Source organism: Amblyomma mixtum, chromosome 3 (assembly GCF_055824585.1).
Source record: "Amblyomma mixtum isolate Tamu chromosome 3, ASM5582458v1, whole genome shotgun sequence".
NCBI classification, from domain to species: domain Eukaryota; kingdom Metazoa; phylum Arthropoda; class Arachnida; order Ixodida; family Ixodidae; genus Amblyomma; species Amblyomma mixtum.
Genome location: NC_143014.1, coordinates 71,640,927 through 71,660,066, shown reverse-complemented (window position 1 = coordinate 71,660,066; position 19,140 = coordinate 71,640,927). Strand labels below are relative to the sequence as shown.

Sequence of the window (19,140 nt, the reverse complement as noted above, 5' to 3'; positions counted from 1 at the left end):
AGCGCTCAGCATGGACGCGGCCAATGCCGGGCGCGGAGGTATTTTGTGTTCCGCCTTGTATGAAGTTCCTATGTTCAAAAATGTGCCATATAAGAGAGATATGTCTGTGGCAGATGAGTCTCAATGTAAGACTGCATATAATGTCTGTGTTGTTGCATGTGTGAATGTGTTCCGAAATAAATCTGTGCATCTGCCCATACTGTTTCATTTTATTGTCCGAGAGAAGGCTTGGCGCGTTCCGTGGCTGACTGCCTGCTGCGTGACTCGTTCGAGCGCACGGTTCTTATCTATGCTCGATGGGAAATTGAGCAGAGCTCTTGCGACTCGCCCTCGGCTCGGCATTACGCTTGCTCCCTGGCAGTTTGCCCTCTTCGGACCACGACATCGTCGTCACCATCTTCGATTAGGGGTTATTTTATGAAGGAGACATGGTGAAAGATATTTCCCATTGAACTGCAGAGAGGACAGGTGGGCTGGAAATCCAATGGACACTGTTCGACGCGTGTGTCGAACATGCGAAAGATGAAAGGGGTGGTCGACATTTCAATAATCAAATAGGCTGACAAGAAAATGTGGGGTCTGAAAAGGCCAAATTACGGCCTGTGGGTTAATTTAGATCACTGCAGGGTTCTTTATAGCACACACCGAAATCTTGAATACACGTCCGTGTGACCTTAGAGCATCGCTTATGATTTGAAGCGGCGTCAAGAGGACTATGGCACACCGAATACAGGGCACACTCTAGACGCGACTCGGAGATAAGTCGCAAAGAATAGCCCCCGCTCTCTCTGTATTCTGAGTACACTATTCTGCTTCCCCTCGAAGGGCGGCCGACGCAGCGGAATTGAACCCGGGACTTCGAGGGAGGGGTGCGAAGGTAGTGCGGAAGCAAAAACTGACTTGTAAAGCTCACCCTCATTAACGCGACGCACTACGTCGACAGCGACTGACTGCAAGCAATGAAAATTAGCTTTTTCCATAAACCTCTAGCACGTAACATAAAAAAATCACGTCTCCGTCATTGTTGGCTGTTGGATTTACTAGTGAACACAGTTGCGGTGCACCACGGTGTTGTCAGTTGCATCTCGTGTCAACCATATAATTGGATGCAGAAGACATAGCTCGCTGGAGTCTGGCACGCATTCGCAGATGCGTGGCCTCGAAACCTCTGATGCAAATTTCGTCCGCATGCGCAATTACGGGCGCATCTATCCTGGCGCACATCACCAAGGCCAATAAAGTTAGTTTATACGGAGTGAGGCTTGAAGCTCTTCCATGCGGAACGCTCTGGCATCCTACCGAGGAAATCGACACTCCCTAAATGTTTAGCCTTCCCTCGTTGGAATCGACAGTGAGACAAAATGCTGGTGAACGCCGTATGCGCCAGGTAATTACTGCGAGTACTGGTAGAGAAGAGGGTGGAGTGGGTGAGGGAACAAACGCGGGTTAATGATATCCTAGTTGAAATCAAGAGGAAGAAATGGGCTTGGGCAGGGCATGCATTGCGAAGGCAAGATAACCGCTGGTAGCAGCACTCTTTCCAAATGGCGGCGGTGGACGCTAAGTCACTAATCATTATATGTGTGGATCTGGGCAACCGTAACGCGGACGAAAGGTAAGAACGGTCAGTTGCTCATCAGTGGTATGTAGCCGACAGTAACCATAACCAGCAATTAGGGACAGCGCTCAGGCAGTGCCGCTACGACTAGTGGCCTTAGCGCTTCAATGCTAGCCATTCAGCCATTCTCCTTCTTACTTCATGAATGATGTGAACGCGCTAATTTTTAATGCTGAAAACCATGCGCCACGTGTTGGGAGCCAACGGAACTAGAAGCGCTTGTACCGAATTACTAGTAATGGGAGAATACACGACGCTTCACCTTTGATTATAAACAGGCGTGCTCATCCAGCATCATCATATGCTTGGTCCAGTTAGAACCAAGCACATCTCGTAAGCTAAATCGCAACAAGCAATACATTGCTTGCTTGGCCAATTTATTCAGGCCAGAGTTGCAAGTTCACCGAAAGAGGAGATGGAGCAGTCATGTTTATCTCACGTATGACAACTAGGAAAAATAGGTACTCGTACGAAAAAAAAAAAAAAGCGCTTCTGAGTGTCAGGCAGGCGCCCAACTGCCCGTGACATTCTAGGGCATAATAAAGAAGTCGCCTGTGCCCTGGTGACTACCTTTTTTCCGGCGACGCCATACTGAATTGCAGCGCCTCCGAATATGGCGGTCTTCGATGCTGGCGTTTCCAGCGCAGAAAGTAGCGCACACATGGTATTTACCGACTGTCTCCACACTGCAGTCGCAATTTAATTCCCGGGATGACGACTTGAGGCAGTCACACACGTGTGGCATTCCCATGCAGCTGGCAGAGGAGGCCGCGCAACATTTGAAGACATCGGAGGCAATTAGGTCCTGGCGGATTCCTCTCCGAACTGCGTGTGTGTGTGTAATCCCAATGATCGTTCTTGACCGAGAAAAAGTAGCGATTCAAGTTCTGTAGTGCTGTCCGGCATCACTGAAAACGCAGGCATACTTGGCACTGGGCTATCTAAGCCGACATCCTGCTCCTATGCACATATTCGAGGAAATTTGCATGCCCGTCTGAACCTAATCTACGTTTCTTTGGTCTTTTTTACCCGACGCACCTCATGATGGGTAAAATCAGTGCCTTTCTCTGACGCATGATTAGTTTGTCTATTGGTGAGTGCACCCGTCCGGAGTTCTAACCTCGACTGGCTCTTTGGATGCTCAGTGCTATGCTGATTGGTGATGAGAATTTTAGGCCACGCCTAGATTTATCTTTACAGTATTGTTTCTCAAGGCGAATAGATTCACACGCTGCTTTGGATATATGTTTAAGTAGGAAGTGCGAAGCATATGTCCATTGAAATCCGTTCGGTAAAGTTTCATTTTAGGAAAGGTGAAAAGAAGCGGTCACTGAAAACCCTTTATAACCTTTATGATTTCGATTGTGTGGCTTCTGGCTTGTACTCAGAAGAAATCGCTGGTGTGAAGTGCCAGATGCAACAGTTTCGCGCGGAACGATACAGCGCTGCCCGTATTCGGTCTCGCACAAATCCGCCTTTTTCATTTTCTTCTGCTGCCTCCTGGCGTACAACGCTGGAACATGACTGGTAGTGTTACTGCGCACGACGAAGAGACCGGCGGAAGGCGTTTTATTTGCCTTGCTTTCCTTGGTTCTGTCGACGATGGCGCGTCCTGGGCAGCACCTAGTACCTGGCGGATTTCTATGGCCTAATGATGACTGGGTACGGAGCCTGAGGCAGTCTGCTGTGCCCACTTAGCAGCGAATTCTTCGGTACCTCCGATTGTCCGGCATGTGATGCGATCGACAGTTCAACAAAGGCCGCCGCTTCAGAAATGAGAGCTACGCACGAAGCATAATGTTCAATTAAATAGCAACTATTAGTGAGGTTGGCCATCTGTGAAAGGTGGCCATTACATCGTGCAGGCCGTAACGCAGAAAACGGCTGTATATATCACCGAGGCTCACTGCCGTTGCCCGGCCGGGTAACTGAATTTTATTAGTAGTGCCTGATCACTTAATCCTGCAGATTTGTTACTCAATTAACTGGCTTCCAACATTATTAGCATCTTTTTTCATATATTGCCGGTAGTGCTGCTTTACTCCGTAAAATCGTGTCGCAGCCTAGCGTTGATGAGGCCGATCACTGTACAGTCGTAGCGATACATGAACGCGCAGCCTCGTATGTGCTTGGTGCTGTGCGATTTCAGTTTGCAGGGTTTGAATGCATGAAGCGGGCACATTTTTTGCCTCGCGTGTCCGCAATTTTTTCGTCCGTCCAAACGTCCGGCCGCCAGGACGGCTGTGCGCGCTGTAAAACTTTCCACAATGAAATTAAATAAGCCCGAATACTTTTTTACCTTACCGGGATTCGAACGTGAGCCCTTTTTTGGTGAGAAACTGGAGGAGGAAAAATTTATTTAAAGCCGGCACCGGCCCTATGAAGAAGAGCGCTTGCTCCGCTAAGGCCCGCTGATTATCTGCCGAGCCCGAGTAAAGCCAGGCACTCTAGGAAGGAAAGGGGGGGGGGGGGGGGGGGGGGGATAAGGAAGACAAGGAGAGGTGATGGCAGTGTTACATGAGTACAGCATAGGTTCTGTGTCTGCCCTGATCTCTGAACAGCTGGGCCAGTGAGCTGTGTCATGCCATCCGAAGCTGCAGAGCATTAGTGGGACAAGGAGAGTGCTAGTTTGAACTTTGCGAAGGACGTGTGCTTGTGGAGATACCGGAAGCGTGTAAGGATTTTTTATAGCTAGGGTACCGCCGAAACGCATCTTTGTTATTCTTTTTCTTTTTTTGAAAAACAGTTGCCTACGATGTGCGTACGCAGTGGTATTGGTGGGACGCCGTAGTAGTGGGCTGCGTATTCATATACGGGGTGTTTCACCTATGGCTTTACACAATTTTTCAAAATAGAATTTTGAAGTTAGAAGAGCGCTTTTTTTGGCATAGGACTGCCAGTAGTGTAGTACATCAGAATACAGCTAAGATGTGCCAATTAGCAGGATGGTTAACTAATATTGAATTGTTAACTTTTAACTATTACCGTTAGGCTCCTTAATTATTGCCAGGCGTGTAGCCCACCATAAATAATATCCGTATCACTTTTTAGAATTTCAAAAACGCGGTTACCCTCGGCGCTATGGCCCAACGAATTTTGCCTACAACGTGCCAAAATGCATGCGCTTTCGAGACGCTTGCAGGCAAAGCAACCTCTCCAGTGCACGTAACTTGTCGAAACAGCCAAAATTTGTTGAGCCACAGCGCCGAGCGTAACCGCGTTTTCAAAATTCTAAAAACTGATATGGATATTATTTATGGTGGGCTACACGCTTCACAATAACTCAGGAACTTAACAGTGATAGTTAAGAAGTTAACTATTCAATATTACTTAACCAGGATGCTAATTAGCACGTCTTAGCTGTATTCTGATGTACTGTATTGCTGACAATGCTATGCCAAAAAAAAAGCGTGCGTTCTTCTAACTCAAAAAGCGTATTTCTAAAAATTGTATTAAGTCATAGGTGAAACACCCTGCTCATGACCTGTAGTTATTTCACCTTGCTTGTTGAGCACCATCATGCGGTTGACGAGAGAATGACAACGCTTTGTTGTGGTAGCGCCTTAGTCACAAGCACGAATTTAATTACTTTGGAATTCGAAAAATACTGTGCGTGTCTGTTTACTGTTACCTCCCACGCCACTGATGCCGAGTGTGTGGCACGCTTCGTCTCCCTTGTGAGGCCGCTTTCAGAGGATAAGTTCTCGACAGTAAGTGGCCCTTTAACTTTAGGTGAATTAGAGAATGCCATTGATGAGTTGGCACTTTAAAATACGCTTGAGCCTCACATCCTTTCGGAAGAATTTTACAAGGCTTAAATTTAAGTCCCTCTTGAGTCTTGAGCACCGTTCTACTTCAGATTTTCATCCCAAGTCTAAGTTCTGCCGCTGACGAAAAAGTCGCAGTGTAGTCACAGTGTTGACGGGAAGCTGCAGCGGCACGGAAAATGCGCATCTCTGACTGCTCGTGCAATTGCAGGCTTTTCTGTGAACTTTTGAACCTATTATATACCCGTTACCCTCTGCTGCTGCAGCACTTCCCTGTAGCTTGCAAAAATGGGTGGTGAGCAAGGCTGCTTTGAGTGTGGCAAATCTGTCGAACCCGATGATGATTGTATGGTGTGCAATGAGGGCTTTTGCTCATAGCATTTGGGTTCTTGTTCAGGTATCTCAGAAAGAACTTACAAAGCAAAGGGTGAATCCGATCGAAAACAGTGACACTGTCCAACCTGTCGAGTGGTTAGAATTGCCCTGACAGAACTTAAGAAAAAGTAAAGTCGCTCACAACTACTGTTATTTCTATGAAAGAAAGTGTTCAGGTGATATCTGAAAAGTTTGACAAAACGCTCGCCGAGCTTAGCTAACATAACAATAGCCTGGCTGATATGAAAAAGCGGATCGAACAGTTTGATCTGTTCGTTTGATGTTGGTCAACAGTTTGATGTTGGTCAAAAGCAGTGAACAGATTGAAGAGATCAAGGAAGAAATCAAGCCATAACAGTAAGCCAAATCTAGAAATTCACGGCATACGAAAAACAGATCTTGTCAGAGTGAGTGAACGCTTGCGCTGCTTCCCTCGAGCTTCCGGAGCTTACGACTGGTGATGTCATCACGATTCACCGGTTGCCATGTAAGGCTGATAAGACGCCTGGAATAATTGTTCCCTTCGCTCGGCAGGCTGTCCGTGAGGACTGGTCCAGAAACCGACAGAAACTAAAGGATGTACATGAAGAAGGAAATGTGTGCATTAAAAAAAAGTCTGACTAAACAAACCAGAGCGCTTCTCTGGGAGGCAAAGCAATGGGCACGCGACAAGAGCTATCGTTTTGTTTGGCAGAGTGGCGGCAAAGTTCTCGTCAGACAGAGAGAAGGCGACACAGTCATCGTTGTCAAGTCTAAAAACCACTTGGCGACGCTCGCTTAAGTGTTTGTACAAGTGTTTCGACTTTTTATGGACATTACACCTGACAAACTAAAATCGCATCTTGGTAAAAGGTATCTTAAATGCTTAAAGGTTCGCATTTCAAACGTTTAATCTGCTAGAAATAAACATGAGTATTTGGACTAGTATAACCTAATCTATGGCGGGGACTTCAACATTGGCATGATTTCCGATACTCGTGAGTCAAGAGAAATGATATGGTTATATGAGAGCTAAGGCCTCGAAAATGTTAGTTCTTCTGCATCTAGAATTACCAATATATACGTCTTCAACACTAATAGATTTTCTCCTCAGCTCCTCTATCAAAAATTTTGCGCCTGGAGTCATACCTTGCCATCTTAGTGATCTGTGTATGCAGTCGTTCCACATCATCAAAAAGAAACTAACCTTCCGATTCCTACGAGAAATCTTTCAGCCAGAAACTTGGGAAATTTTCGCCAGAAAATCTCAGCTCTACCTTGGGAGAACGTGATTTCATCAAGTAAGGCAAACAAATGTTTTATGACTTTTTTAACCTGTTGCGAATCAAGCTTTGCATTTCGGAATTTTTCCCAATCCAAAAAGATCAGAAAACCATGAATTACCCGTGATTTGCATTGTAAAATAAGAACAAAGTATGCAATGTACCAGGAATTTCTTAAGCAGCGGGTTCCTGAACTGCTTAAATCATTTAAGAAGTATCGTAATAAATTAAATACGGAACTTAACTTTGTCATAGGTAGCCATTTCAGTAATCTTTTTTTAGGATCGTCCAATGACGCGGTCGTGACATGGAAAAAACTAAGCTCAATATTTGAAAACGTACCGGTGTGAAAAGGAATTGGTGAAATAGTTATGAATGACACAACCATTTCGAGAAACGATCTTGTTGGTGTTTTCAGCGAACACCTGGTAAACTTGAAGTTTCCTGCACCATCAGGAGTCTGCACCCGATACTGGACTGTCAATTGTCCTGAGGCAATTTATATGAATCCAGTTTCGGAAACGGAAGTTTTCTCTAGGATCATGCAATTAAGAAATACTAGCTCCAGTGGTAACGTTGCCATTCAAGTCCGCCCGATTAAATTTATTGCTGTCATTACTGCTGTCCCCCTTGCCCATGTTTTCAATCTTTGTCTATCAATGGAGTGTTTCCAGCACAGCTTCAATGCACAAAGATGTTCTCCAGAAACAAGGTGACAAAAATAATTTAGTAATGCAAAATAAGGTAATCAGGGTTATTACAAATTCTCCACATGAGTGCTCAGCAGACAGCTTGCTAAGGAGGTTTAGTCTGATTAACATAAAGAACTTGTATAACTACTGCTTTTGTAAAAAGTTGAGGGGTGAAAAGAGAAAAGGCATTAATCTCATAACTAATGTGGCAAGCTTGCAAACAAGTATCCATTATTATGCAACTAAACATCCTACGTACTGGTAAGTACGGCGTAGCCGCACTAATTATGGTGAACAAGTGCTACGTACGACACACAGTACCAAGTATATTACATTACTTTTGCAAAAAAGATGTTGACCTGATGAGTATTTCGAACACAACAGTTCGGATATTTATTCCTTTAGTGGTTCATAAATATCGCTGAGAAAAAGTTATTCCTTTTTGCAAATATTACAGATGTATGGTTTACGCACTACCTTGTATGCATGTTTTTTTTTTTTAGGTATGATCTGTATATTGAAAATACTCGTTAGTTCCTCTGTTTTTGTCACTGCTGTTGTTTCGAATTTTGAAAGTCATTTGAAATGTGGCTATTTATACTTTATATTGTGCTTGTACATTTCATGAAAGTTGTCCTTCATCTTTGTAATATTAGTGATGTATAAAATATCCACCAAAACGAGTTTTTTTTTTCGTATGATGATTTGTATACAAATGTTTATTGTATACTCTGCTGTTGCCTATGTAAACAATGGAGGTGGAAGCTAGCCAAGATGCCGTTCAACAGCTTTTTCTTTCACTTCCCCATGTTTTAAGAAAAATTAAAATGAACCGTATCCGTATTAATACCGAAAAGCAAGATAAAGAAAAATTGGAATATGTACCGAGCCATAGGCCCATTACGATATCTAATGCAGACTAAGATTTCTGCAAAAGTCTCAGGGAATCGGCTACAGTTTGCAATGTCGACTGTCACTGGACCTCACCAGACGTGTGAGGCCGCTCCATTCAAACTAACCCACATATTGTCCGGACAGATTTGCGGTTTTGCAGTAACTCTAAGGAAGTACTGGCAACGTTAAAAAAGACCTTTCGAAGGCCTCTGATCGTGTTCGTCAAACTATTAACTCACTTTTAGAATACGTTAATGCTGCTCAGTTCTCTAAACAAAAGAATACGTCTGTGCTACAATAACTGCTCCATCCGCTTGATTGTCAATAGTTGTCTTTCATAACCTGTGTCCATCTTTTCCTCTGTCAAACAGGGGTGTCCGTTATTACCACTTCTGTTTGCACTTATATGCATGGGCACTCTGCAGAGTAGTGCCATTCGAGGCTCCCGTATCCTAGATAATATGAGCTCAAGTACTAGTTTATGCGGATGATCTAACGTTTTTCTGCGCAGACAAGCCTAGCGTGGATGAAGTTGTTCGCTTCACTGAGCAGTTTGGCAGTTCTGAATACCCAGATGAACCGTTGAGAGAGTTGTGGTCAACGGGACAAGAGGTCCGGGAGACGGTTGACAGGCGGCAGGTGGAGAGAGGCAAATCCCCCTAACCACCATCTGTCAGGTGCACATTTCACACAGACGCAGGCGCCGACGCCGCCCGACAGTTTTCGCCTTTATGGCCCTCCTAATGCTATCGTATTAAGACTCCTGGGCGAAATCGGGCAGCATACAAAATGCATGAAAACTGACGAATCCCCAGCAATCGACTCGCACTTGCTATAGCTATGGGAGGCTGGAAGGAGCCTTACGAAAAGGTGGAAGGAGCAGCAGCTCAACAAGAAGCTAAAGAAACGAATAGCGGAACTCACCAAAGAGCAGAAAAATACGCACAGGGCCTAACAAAGGACCGCTGGCATCGACTATGCGACTACCTAACAGGCAAATTAAATTTAACACAAACATGTAGCCTCCTAAGGTGTCTAATCGACCCAAACAAAAGCAAGAGGGATCAGGGGTAGGGGAGGACGAATCTGACTAGAGCCCTACACGGATACAAGGGCAGCGAAAAGTAACTAACAGAGGACATTAAGCACAAATGGATCCAGATCGGTGAAAAAAACACGGCGCAGTCAGAGTACGGAGGAGAGCAGAATCCAGAAATTGACAGAGACATAACGACCAGGGAGACAACAGCCGAGCGGGTAATGAGAAGGAATGTGAGTCCGGGCGGGAATGGAGTCATGGTCAAGATGCTGGCCAACCTCGATGAAAACTCACTAAAGGCCTAACAGGATTCAAAAACTGATGGGTCGAAGGAAAAATGCCCCAGGCCTGTAAGACGGCAGAGGTACAGTGCATACTAAAGCCGGGGAAATAAGTAGCCACTTACCGAACTAAGATTGATCTCAGTCACATCGTGCTCAGGGAAACACGGAAGAATAAGGCAGAACACCAAACACCATGTTTGACTTCAGAACAAACTTATCAACCCACCACATCATCCTACATCATCCTACAAAAGCGAAAATAATAAATATGCCGAGCAGCAATCAAAATAGAGCTATATTAGCATTAGATCTCAAGCGGGCATTTGACAATGTCAAGCACAATGCCACTAAACAACCTGCAGAACACGAACTGCGGTGAAATGGCGTACAGATATAGTATTAAAGATTTCCTGGTCGAACGTACTATCGCGCTCAATATGAGTTGCAACGCGCGGTCATCGACCGGGGCTCGTTCCGTGGTGTGCCTCCTCCAAACAGTCGCTTGGAATTCTGGGAGAAACTTTTTCCTGAGCGGGGGTGCTGTTGTTTCGTGGAACAGCAGTTTCTCCCAGAATTCCGAGCGACTGTTTGGAGGAGGCACACCACGGAACGAGCACCGGTCGATGACCGCGCGTTGCAACTCATATTGAGCGCGATAGTACATGCAGTCAATCTCAACGTAGCTGTTGGACCGCACACACTTACCGATAATGTGTAATCTAATCTTCTGTAACCTCAGACTGCAGGAATCGTTCAATTCAACATAACTGACCATTACCCAGTTCTACTACTCGAGACTGCCCGCTTGTCCACCTCGTATTCATTTCATTCGGACCACTTTGTTCACACTATATCTCATCTGCATTGGACTACTATAACGAAATAACCCTGTGTTAAGACTGCTTTTATTAACTTATGCGCTACAAAAACTGAAAGCATCAATACTTGCACATAATTATCTTCAGTGCTGCGCTGCCATTCTGTCCTCAGAAAGCCATGGGTAACTAACGGACTGCTGAGGCCTATTCTTAAAAAAAGATAATCTTTATAAAAAAGTAAAACGACACCCATTCAACCTTGCACCTAAAAATCGTTTTCGAGCATATTCGCAAAACTGCCATACTTAAGCAAGCCAAGCGTGATTACTACCAAAAAGAAATTGTTAAGAGTAGAAATAATGCTAAAAATTGGCAGCTCATCTCATCTTTTTTTTTAACATAGACCGCTAGTAACCCACTCCTGTCCAGTTTAGTGACGGTAACAAAACGCTAAGTGATCTCTTGGATGTAGCCAACACGTTAATATGCGTATTTTTTTTTTTCATTTGTTCGTCCAATGCAAGCCGCAGTTTCTTCTAATACGGCACGCTGCCCCATTCATTCGATCTCAACCCTGCATCACCCCAAAAAAGCATCGCTACGATCTCCTGCCTAAAGAATATTGGATCAAGCTTAGATCAGATCCATCCATCGAAGATTAAACTTGTTGCCCGACAGCTACCTAGTGTGCTCGCTAGCCATATTAGCAAAATGCTTAAAACAGCTTTTTTTTTTTCCACAGCTTTGAAAGGAGGCAAGGTAGTTCCGGTTTTTAATAAAGGTGATCACAGTGATATGGCTAACACTCTCAAGGTTCTGCTACATTGCACATAAATACCATCGAAAGCAAAAGACTGGACAGCCGTCGCCGTACCTCAGTTGGCATAGGACCGGACGCGAAATTCAGAGGTCGTGAGTTTGAATCCCAAAGGTGGCATGTGGTTGTTTAGTGCTCTAGCAACTTATAGTGGCCATTCCCCGCATTTAGCCGTCGTGTGTTTGTCTGTCTGTCTGAATCCTGTTCTGTGGCAGGCTGCTCACCTGCCCAGGTTTATATATATAAACCTAGAAACCTGCCCACCATGAAAGGCGGCAGCTCAATTAATCGTGAGAGGCTGCTCGGGAAGAGCAACCTGGGTCACAACCCAAGTCCCACCGATGGCAGCACCTGCCATGGAAGAGCAGTGGCGCATCGCTTGACCGCTGCACCACTGCGCCAGGAGGGTTAGGAAGACTCCCAGGTATCCATGAATGAAGAGAATGACCAATGCCGCCTATATGGACGTTAACCCATTATCGCTATCCCAACAACTGCCATCCGTGAACAATTGATCCGAACGCCGGAACCGAAGGGAAAACAGAACTTGCGCACCAAATCCGCATTTGGCCTAACTACGCAAATCGACCATAATTTTTCTTCTGCTTTCTAATCAATTATCTTTAAAATAATTACCCAAAATCTCCCATTGATGAACACCACGGCCTATGCCCGTTGGTTTCGGTGACTGTTGGCTCCCGTCATATATGACCAGTAACCGTTTTTTCCTTTCTTTAGCAAACTTATAGAAAAAAAACTTATCGTTAAGCGCTTGATGAAGTATGTCATTAAATTTAATTTCCGAACTCCCCGCCAGTTTGGACTGCGTCCTAGCTATTCTACAGAGCTTGCGCTAATAGAATTAACTGATTTTATCAATACTCTATTGATCAAGGGCTCTGGGCAGGCACTAATTTTGTAGATTTTACAAACGTTTTTGATACCAGTAACCATCCCATTCTTTTATCTATGCTGTAATCTCTAGGAATCTGCGGCCCTACTTTACTTTATACGCAGTTACCTTGGTAACCGAATTCAAATTGTCAAGTTTGCCGACATTTTTTCTCAGTCTGTGGTGATCAACCAAGCTGTACCACAGGGTTCCATATTAGACCAGATTGAAATCAATCCTAAAATAAAGCAAATTTCATGTTTTTCAATCCAATCATTGACAACCTATTATGGTTGCGCCGTTTTCTTTTGGATAACCACATCATCCCGCTTTCTAACTGTACGAGATTGCTAGCCATCGTACTAGACGAACATCTGAAATTTAACATACGCACTGAATCATTATGAAAAAAAGTCTATTTCGATATCCGAGCTCTTCTCGGGACAATACTCTCAGCAACATATTCTTCGTGCACTTTATTTACCATTTACGTAGCTTACTGCATATCTTCGTGGGGAAATACGTATGCTACCTATACCTCAAGCATCCGTCATTCACAAAATCAAACAGTTGCCTTGACGGATGAGTGATAAGTTCCCCCGCCAAGCAACCATAAGTCCGCCTCGTGCGGCATAAGCCCAATTTGTGGCCCTTTTTTTTTTGATGATGAGAACATTTATTCACTCATGAACACAAGAGCACGAAAAGTGGCACTCCTATCAGGTGCTTCAGCCCGAAGCCTTTTGTTTTGACGTCGGCCATCTTGAAAAATCCAGAACTTGGGCTGCGATGCGGCGGTGGTGAAGTGGGTTAAAAAGTGGGGTTTACGGATGGAAAGTACTGAGAGACTGTACAGAAAATAATAGTCCAAACCGGAAATGCTGTCCGCTGCAGTGAAGATGGTCGGTAAATAAGAGTCCTTAACCGCCGAAACCGTAGAGGGTCCTGCCCTGTCGCTTCAGAGCGTAGACAACGTCCATGGCAGTCACAGTTTTTCTCTTGGCGTACTCGGTGTAGGTGACGGCCTCACGAATGACGTTTTCAAGGAATACCTTGAGCACACCTCTCGTTTCTTCGTAGATCAGACCGGAGATACGCTTCACGCCACCACGACGAGCGAGACGGCGAATGGCTAGCTTCGTGATTCCCTGGATGTTGTCACGAAGAACCTTGCGGTGACGCTTGGCACCTCCTTTTCCGAGTCCCTTTCCGCCCTTTCCACGGCCAGACATAGTGACCACAAGCGAAACTCACTCAAAACGAAACAGCAGTGTCGTAGCGCTCGATGAGAGCTCCAGCAGCAAGCACAAGCTCCCTTGTACCGGAATCTTCAACTTCTTCTTTTATTGGGTCTACTTCAGAAAAGATTTGCTTCGCTCATCTTCAGTGCTCGTAATGAAGGCGTTATAATTACTGCACTTCCCTCATCTTGCCTCACAGAGACAGTAATCTCACTAGATTTTCGCGAAATGAAAATTTGGTGCTTCCAAAAGTTAGCACAAATTACGGCAAGCAGACTCTCTTGTTTTCATCAATAACATCTCGGAAGCCACAACCTGCATGCAGTTAAGAAATCCGCATGAATATTTACTCATCTGTGCCAAATTTGCTAGCATTTAATGCATAAATGACGAAACTATAATTGTAAATGCCGCGTCTCAACCCTTAGGAAAAGGCTTTCGGCACTGGCATCTATTGCGCATTCTGTTCATTTATTAAATTTTCCGCGTTTTAGTAGGGTTTGCGCCTTGTACAAGCCGTGATAACTATATTTAGCCAAATCTGTATCCAGCCGCGAAAATGCCCCTCATTTACATGCTAGTGCTTAAAACTTCCTGAGAACTCTTTCAGATTCTCTTTCAAGCCGCTCGTGGATTCCCATGGCTAAACCTGTCGTAATTGTATCTCCAGCGAATATTCGAGATATTCGAAGAATTTTACGATCCATTACTGAACCCTACGCTTTTGTTTACGGGAAAAGGGGCGAGGGCCAAGACGAGATCATTTGGACTGCCCACTCTCTAAACACAACTGGTGACGCCATTTTTACGCCACGGTGAAAAACTCCTGATGGGCGAGTTTCAAGTGTTATTCTGGCCGCTTGGTTCAACCCTGTCTTGCTGGGTCAGGTAAATGCATGGGAGTGAAGTGAAACTCCGGAAGATTTTTGGAGATTTCGGGTTGATGATCGGATTATATTCCCGAGTCAGGCCTCCCTCTCCTATCTGCTATAAATGTGTTTTGAAAATAATGGGCAGTACAATTATAAAACTGAAAAAAAATGGAACAGGCTAGGTTTGGAGCAATGATGACGTCACGAATGGCCAATGATGATGCCACAGGGAGCATCAAGAAAGCTTTTGTGCGTGCTGAACTGGCTGAACTGACAACTCTAAGGGATACTTCCTATCATTATTTCTTTTACATGACCAAAATCAAGCCTGGAATTTCTTGTTCAGCACAAGTGGAGCGAATATCAATGGGCGGGTAGTTTGCGACATCACAAACGGAAGGTTTTACGAATCGAGAAGTTTTAAAAATCATTTGCGCTGAAACAAAACGCCGCCCAGCTTTGAAATTTGGCGCAAAAAAGCAGAAGAGTGAGGAGAACCTGCAGTAAAAGTTTCAGTAAAATGGTCTGTCGTCAAAAAAACAAAAACAAAACTCGACTTTCCCTTTAAATCAGTGTACTCAAGCCAACAAGGCCAAATGATGTCACTACATACAGGTATGCCACACGCAGTAGCTCGCTGCAATGCCAATGGCGTCGACAAGTACGGCCGAATGAATGTTTAGTAGTGTCATTTAGGTTAGGTTTCGTGGGGTTTAATGTCCCAAAGCGACTCAGGCTATGAGGGACGCCGTAGTGGAGGGCTCCGGAAATTTCGACCACCTGAGGTTCTTTAACGGGCACTGACGGCGCAAAGTACACGGGCCTCTAGCATTTTGCCTCCACCGAAATTTTTCCTCCAGTTCGGGCCTGGCGTCTGCCCCTGTGTAGCTCAGGGTTCATATTTCTGAGTAGAGGTTTGATGCTCAGTTGGCCCTGGATGTCAAGTGGGATGATTTGATAGCTGGGGGCAGGTGAGCAGGTGGTGGGCGCCAGGTAAAGATGCCTTAGGAGGCGTTGCCCGTTGCGATTAAGTGATTTGTGCTAACGGATTGTGGTGGGCATAGCGCTGAAGTGGTCGCCTTTCTAATAAGAACATAGCCTTGTCTTGTTGCGTTTTGGTGAGCATGTGATAAGGAAGGTGATCAGTCATGCAGCTGGTGATGAGGGCCTCCTGGTAGTGAAGGCCCTAAACACCACCAATGATGAATGCTTTACCCAGGCGAAGACAATTAAGTCCTCTTCTGGAAACATTGGCAAGCTCCCTGAGGCTTCCCCCTCCCTTGTTCACTTTGTGTCTGCGTATTGGACATACGGACCTGCTTGTGATTTTTCTTCAACGTCTCGGGAAGACCAGTCATTGCATTGTTGAAGAGCGTGGGGGAAAGAACACTTCCCTGAGGCACACCTCGCGATACAGCCCTTTGCGTGCTTGAAGTGGTCCCTAATCTCACTCGAATCGAACGATCACGGATGAACGAATGAGTGAATCGTAGATGAGCCTGTACGCTCGTGGCTTGCAAACTGTTTAGTACTGAGCTTTGCAGGACGCTGCCATAGGCTTTCGCTAGTTGCTACTGGTTTGATAGTTGCAGTTCTAAAAACGGTGGGCTACAAGTATCTCAATAAGTAAGAATCTAATAGTAATAGTAGAAAGTTAACTATTCAATATAAGTTAGCCATCCTGCTAGTTATCGCGTACTAGCTGTATTCTGGTGCACTACACCACTGACAATGCTGTACCGAGAAGCAGTTCAAGTATGAAGCGTCACCAGCGCTGACAGGCGATCCTGATAACTCCAATCGATGTTACCGCATTACGCAGCATGAAGTAAACGTTGCCAATTTTGGTCCATGAAATGTGTGCGCACAGGGTGGCCGGTGTTTTCTGGCAGCGCCTTTGTGGCCAGCATCCTGGGCGCATGCTCTCTGTGTGCAAACCGCCAAATGCTTGCGAACCCTTCCGAAGTGGCACCAAGCGAAGGCGAGGTGTGGGAGCCGCCACCCCAAAATTTGTCAGGCCATACCAAAAATTTGCCAAGCTATTCCTTCAGGCTTGACGAGGATTACAATTTTTGATAATGCAACCCGTGTGAGGTCTCCTGGCTATCGCCTCTTCATCTTGTGCATTTTATTTATTTTACTTTCATGGACATATGAACAGCCTTCCCACAGAGGCATTACGCTTACCTGTACCGGCAATAGACTCGACATTGCCCCCCCCCCCCCCCCTCCTCGCCACCCCGGTACGAAGATCCTGGTGCCGTCCCTGCTTCCCGCAGCCTCCCGTGGTCCCACCCCATGAAGAACAGAGGCCGTACGAAGCGCGAGGCTCATGTACGCACAATACATTTATTCGCAGAAAAAAAAGGGAGGTGGATTAGCGTGTATCTTCAACAGGAAATATCTTGTTCAGGGAAAGGTGAGATGGGGGGGGGGGGGGGGGGATATGTTCGCCTATGCTTGACTCTGAATTTATAAAGCTGTACCCTTTTACATAGATCCGTGCCCACTGATTTTAGTCACAAACGTCTTCGAAAGTTTTGCCCAGAGATTATAATTCAGAAGAGCTGGTTTCTACTTTTCCGTACACTGTTTTGTTGAAGAAATTGCCTGGCTCGCCGGAAGTTTACTCGCCCTTTGGGCTAAGGCATGCCAGTGCAGTTATTTCCTCTCATTCTATTCTACTCTTCAGCCGATCCCAGTGATCGGTCCCAGCTATAGCCAAGAATTTGCTTGACCTCGTGACGAGCTGAGAAAACGTATGGAATCGTGACAGTGCGCTACGCGTCTACGGAGTGCCGCTATCTCCGGCTGCATCTTCCCTTTGTGAGACTCCGGAGGCGCTTGAGCAAGAGACTGCATAGCGGCAAGAATCGTCGTATGTCGGGGGCCAAGGCTCATTAGCGGTCCGAAGGCCGACAGCTTGGCTGTCAGCTTTATTCGCACGCCGGCAAGAATTCAACTGGTCAAGCACACCCCGCAAGAGTGACAGGGGCGCCGGTCGGAGGAAAGACCCAAACCGCTGGGAAGTCCGGGGAATACGGGGAGTGCCGCAGGCGCCGGCGCTAAGAGGAGGACGAGGGAGACGCCCCAGCCTGGAAAGAAGGATCGCCCGGATGGACGGGAGAAAAAACGAGGAGAGTTGGTCAGCGGGGTGACGAGCAAGGCCCGAGAGGACATCACTGGCAGTCGGTACTCCAGCGCCCCAAGGGCAAACCGTCGGAGAGAAGCTGGGCCTCAGCGAACGAACAAAGTCAACTCCGCAGCTCCTCCGTTCCTCCGTTCCAAAGCAGCGGCATATAAGCTTGGACACCCCGGCTTCTGTATCATGTACTCGATAACATGTAATTCTTGAATATATCTGTTTTGTTCCAGCTGAGTATAGCGGTGTCTCTGCCTCTCCGTCCCGTGTGGACCCGCGCAGTATGAGGGGTCGTCACGGAATGAAATCTTTACACTACCCAACCTAGAACAAACAAGTCATCATCACAACGCGTACGCGCATGTCGTGACAGAGACAGTTTAGGCGCTTAGTACGCACGAAATTTTCTTCAGTCGGTGTTCGCTCTTTAATTGTGCCCCTCTATTAGTCGCTTATGCTGAGCGCTTTTTCATTCAAGACCACTTGGTGTTTATTTAAGCTCTCTACCTCTGCGTAAAGCGTTTCTGTAGAAGTAGGATTGTTGCCTTCCCAGAACTGTGCGGCCACGGTGGACGCGTACAAAGGAAAGGAATGTTTGCGAGAGAAATATTCAGGCAGGAGCCGTACCATGTAAACTATAGGCACTAATCGTCCATACAAGCTTCAGGCGGCGTGAAGGTGATAGCGTTACTCAATCGCTTGGGAACAGCTACCGTCTGAAGCTTCAACCGCCTGAAGATGTCAAAAGACGAGGTCATCATTTGTGGAACACTTCGCGAGTCGCTAGGACCGCCCGCGTTTCTCTTTTTCTGCTTCGCTGTGCTTAACTTCTTGTGATAGCCTTCCTACTGAGCGGGCCCATTCTTGCGTTTTGAAATTGAAGGCCTTGCTAAAAAATGGGAAACAGAGACCAGCGTGACACTGACCATGAAGAAATGATTCTAGACGGAAATTAGGCTGCTGAAAAACGCAGTTAACGCTCAAGCAATCTGAGGCATGTCGCCTCGTCTCAATTCGATGAGAACTCTAGGTGCGCTTCGTTTCAGCGGCCGACAAAGTTCCTTGTTCTCAGAGCTCTCATATCTTGTCGCTGGTATCAGAAACCTCACAGAAGGGCGCTTAAAAACGCTTCCATATTGTTAAACAGTAAAACTAATTTCACCCTTGAGAGAATAACACCACTGAAGAAACCCTCTCCAAACCCTTAATGGTCTTTTTGTTCGAAAAGTATGCACCGAGCTCCCAACACCTATTATGTAGTACATATACACTGATGCAGAGGAGCGAGAGTGTTGCGGCTTCGTTGGGTGCAAGGTTGTACGGGTGCTCTTATTGGACAACTTATACCCGTCTTAAACGGGAAAATTTAATGTCATTAAGTGGTTACTGCCTTACGTTTTAATCTCATTCGTGCAGTGCCACACATT

The 19,140-nt window shown here is 45.8% G+C and overlaps 1 protein-coding gene across 1 annotated transcript; it reads right to left on the bottom strand.

The window, feature by feature from the left end:
* Positions 1-13,378: 13,378 nt before the first annotated feature.
* LOC149350552 (histone H4-like) lies at positions 13,379-13,690 on the bottom strand. Its single transcript, XM_089575547.1, has one exon. The coding sequence runs from the start codon at positions 13,688-13,690 to the stop codon at positions 13,379-13,381; it is 312 nt and encodes a 103-aa protein (XP_089431673.1).
* Positions 13,691-19,140: the final 5,450 nt, after the last annotated feature.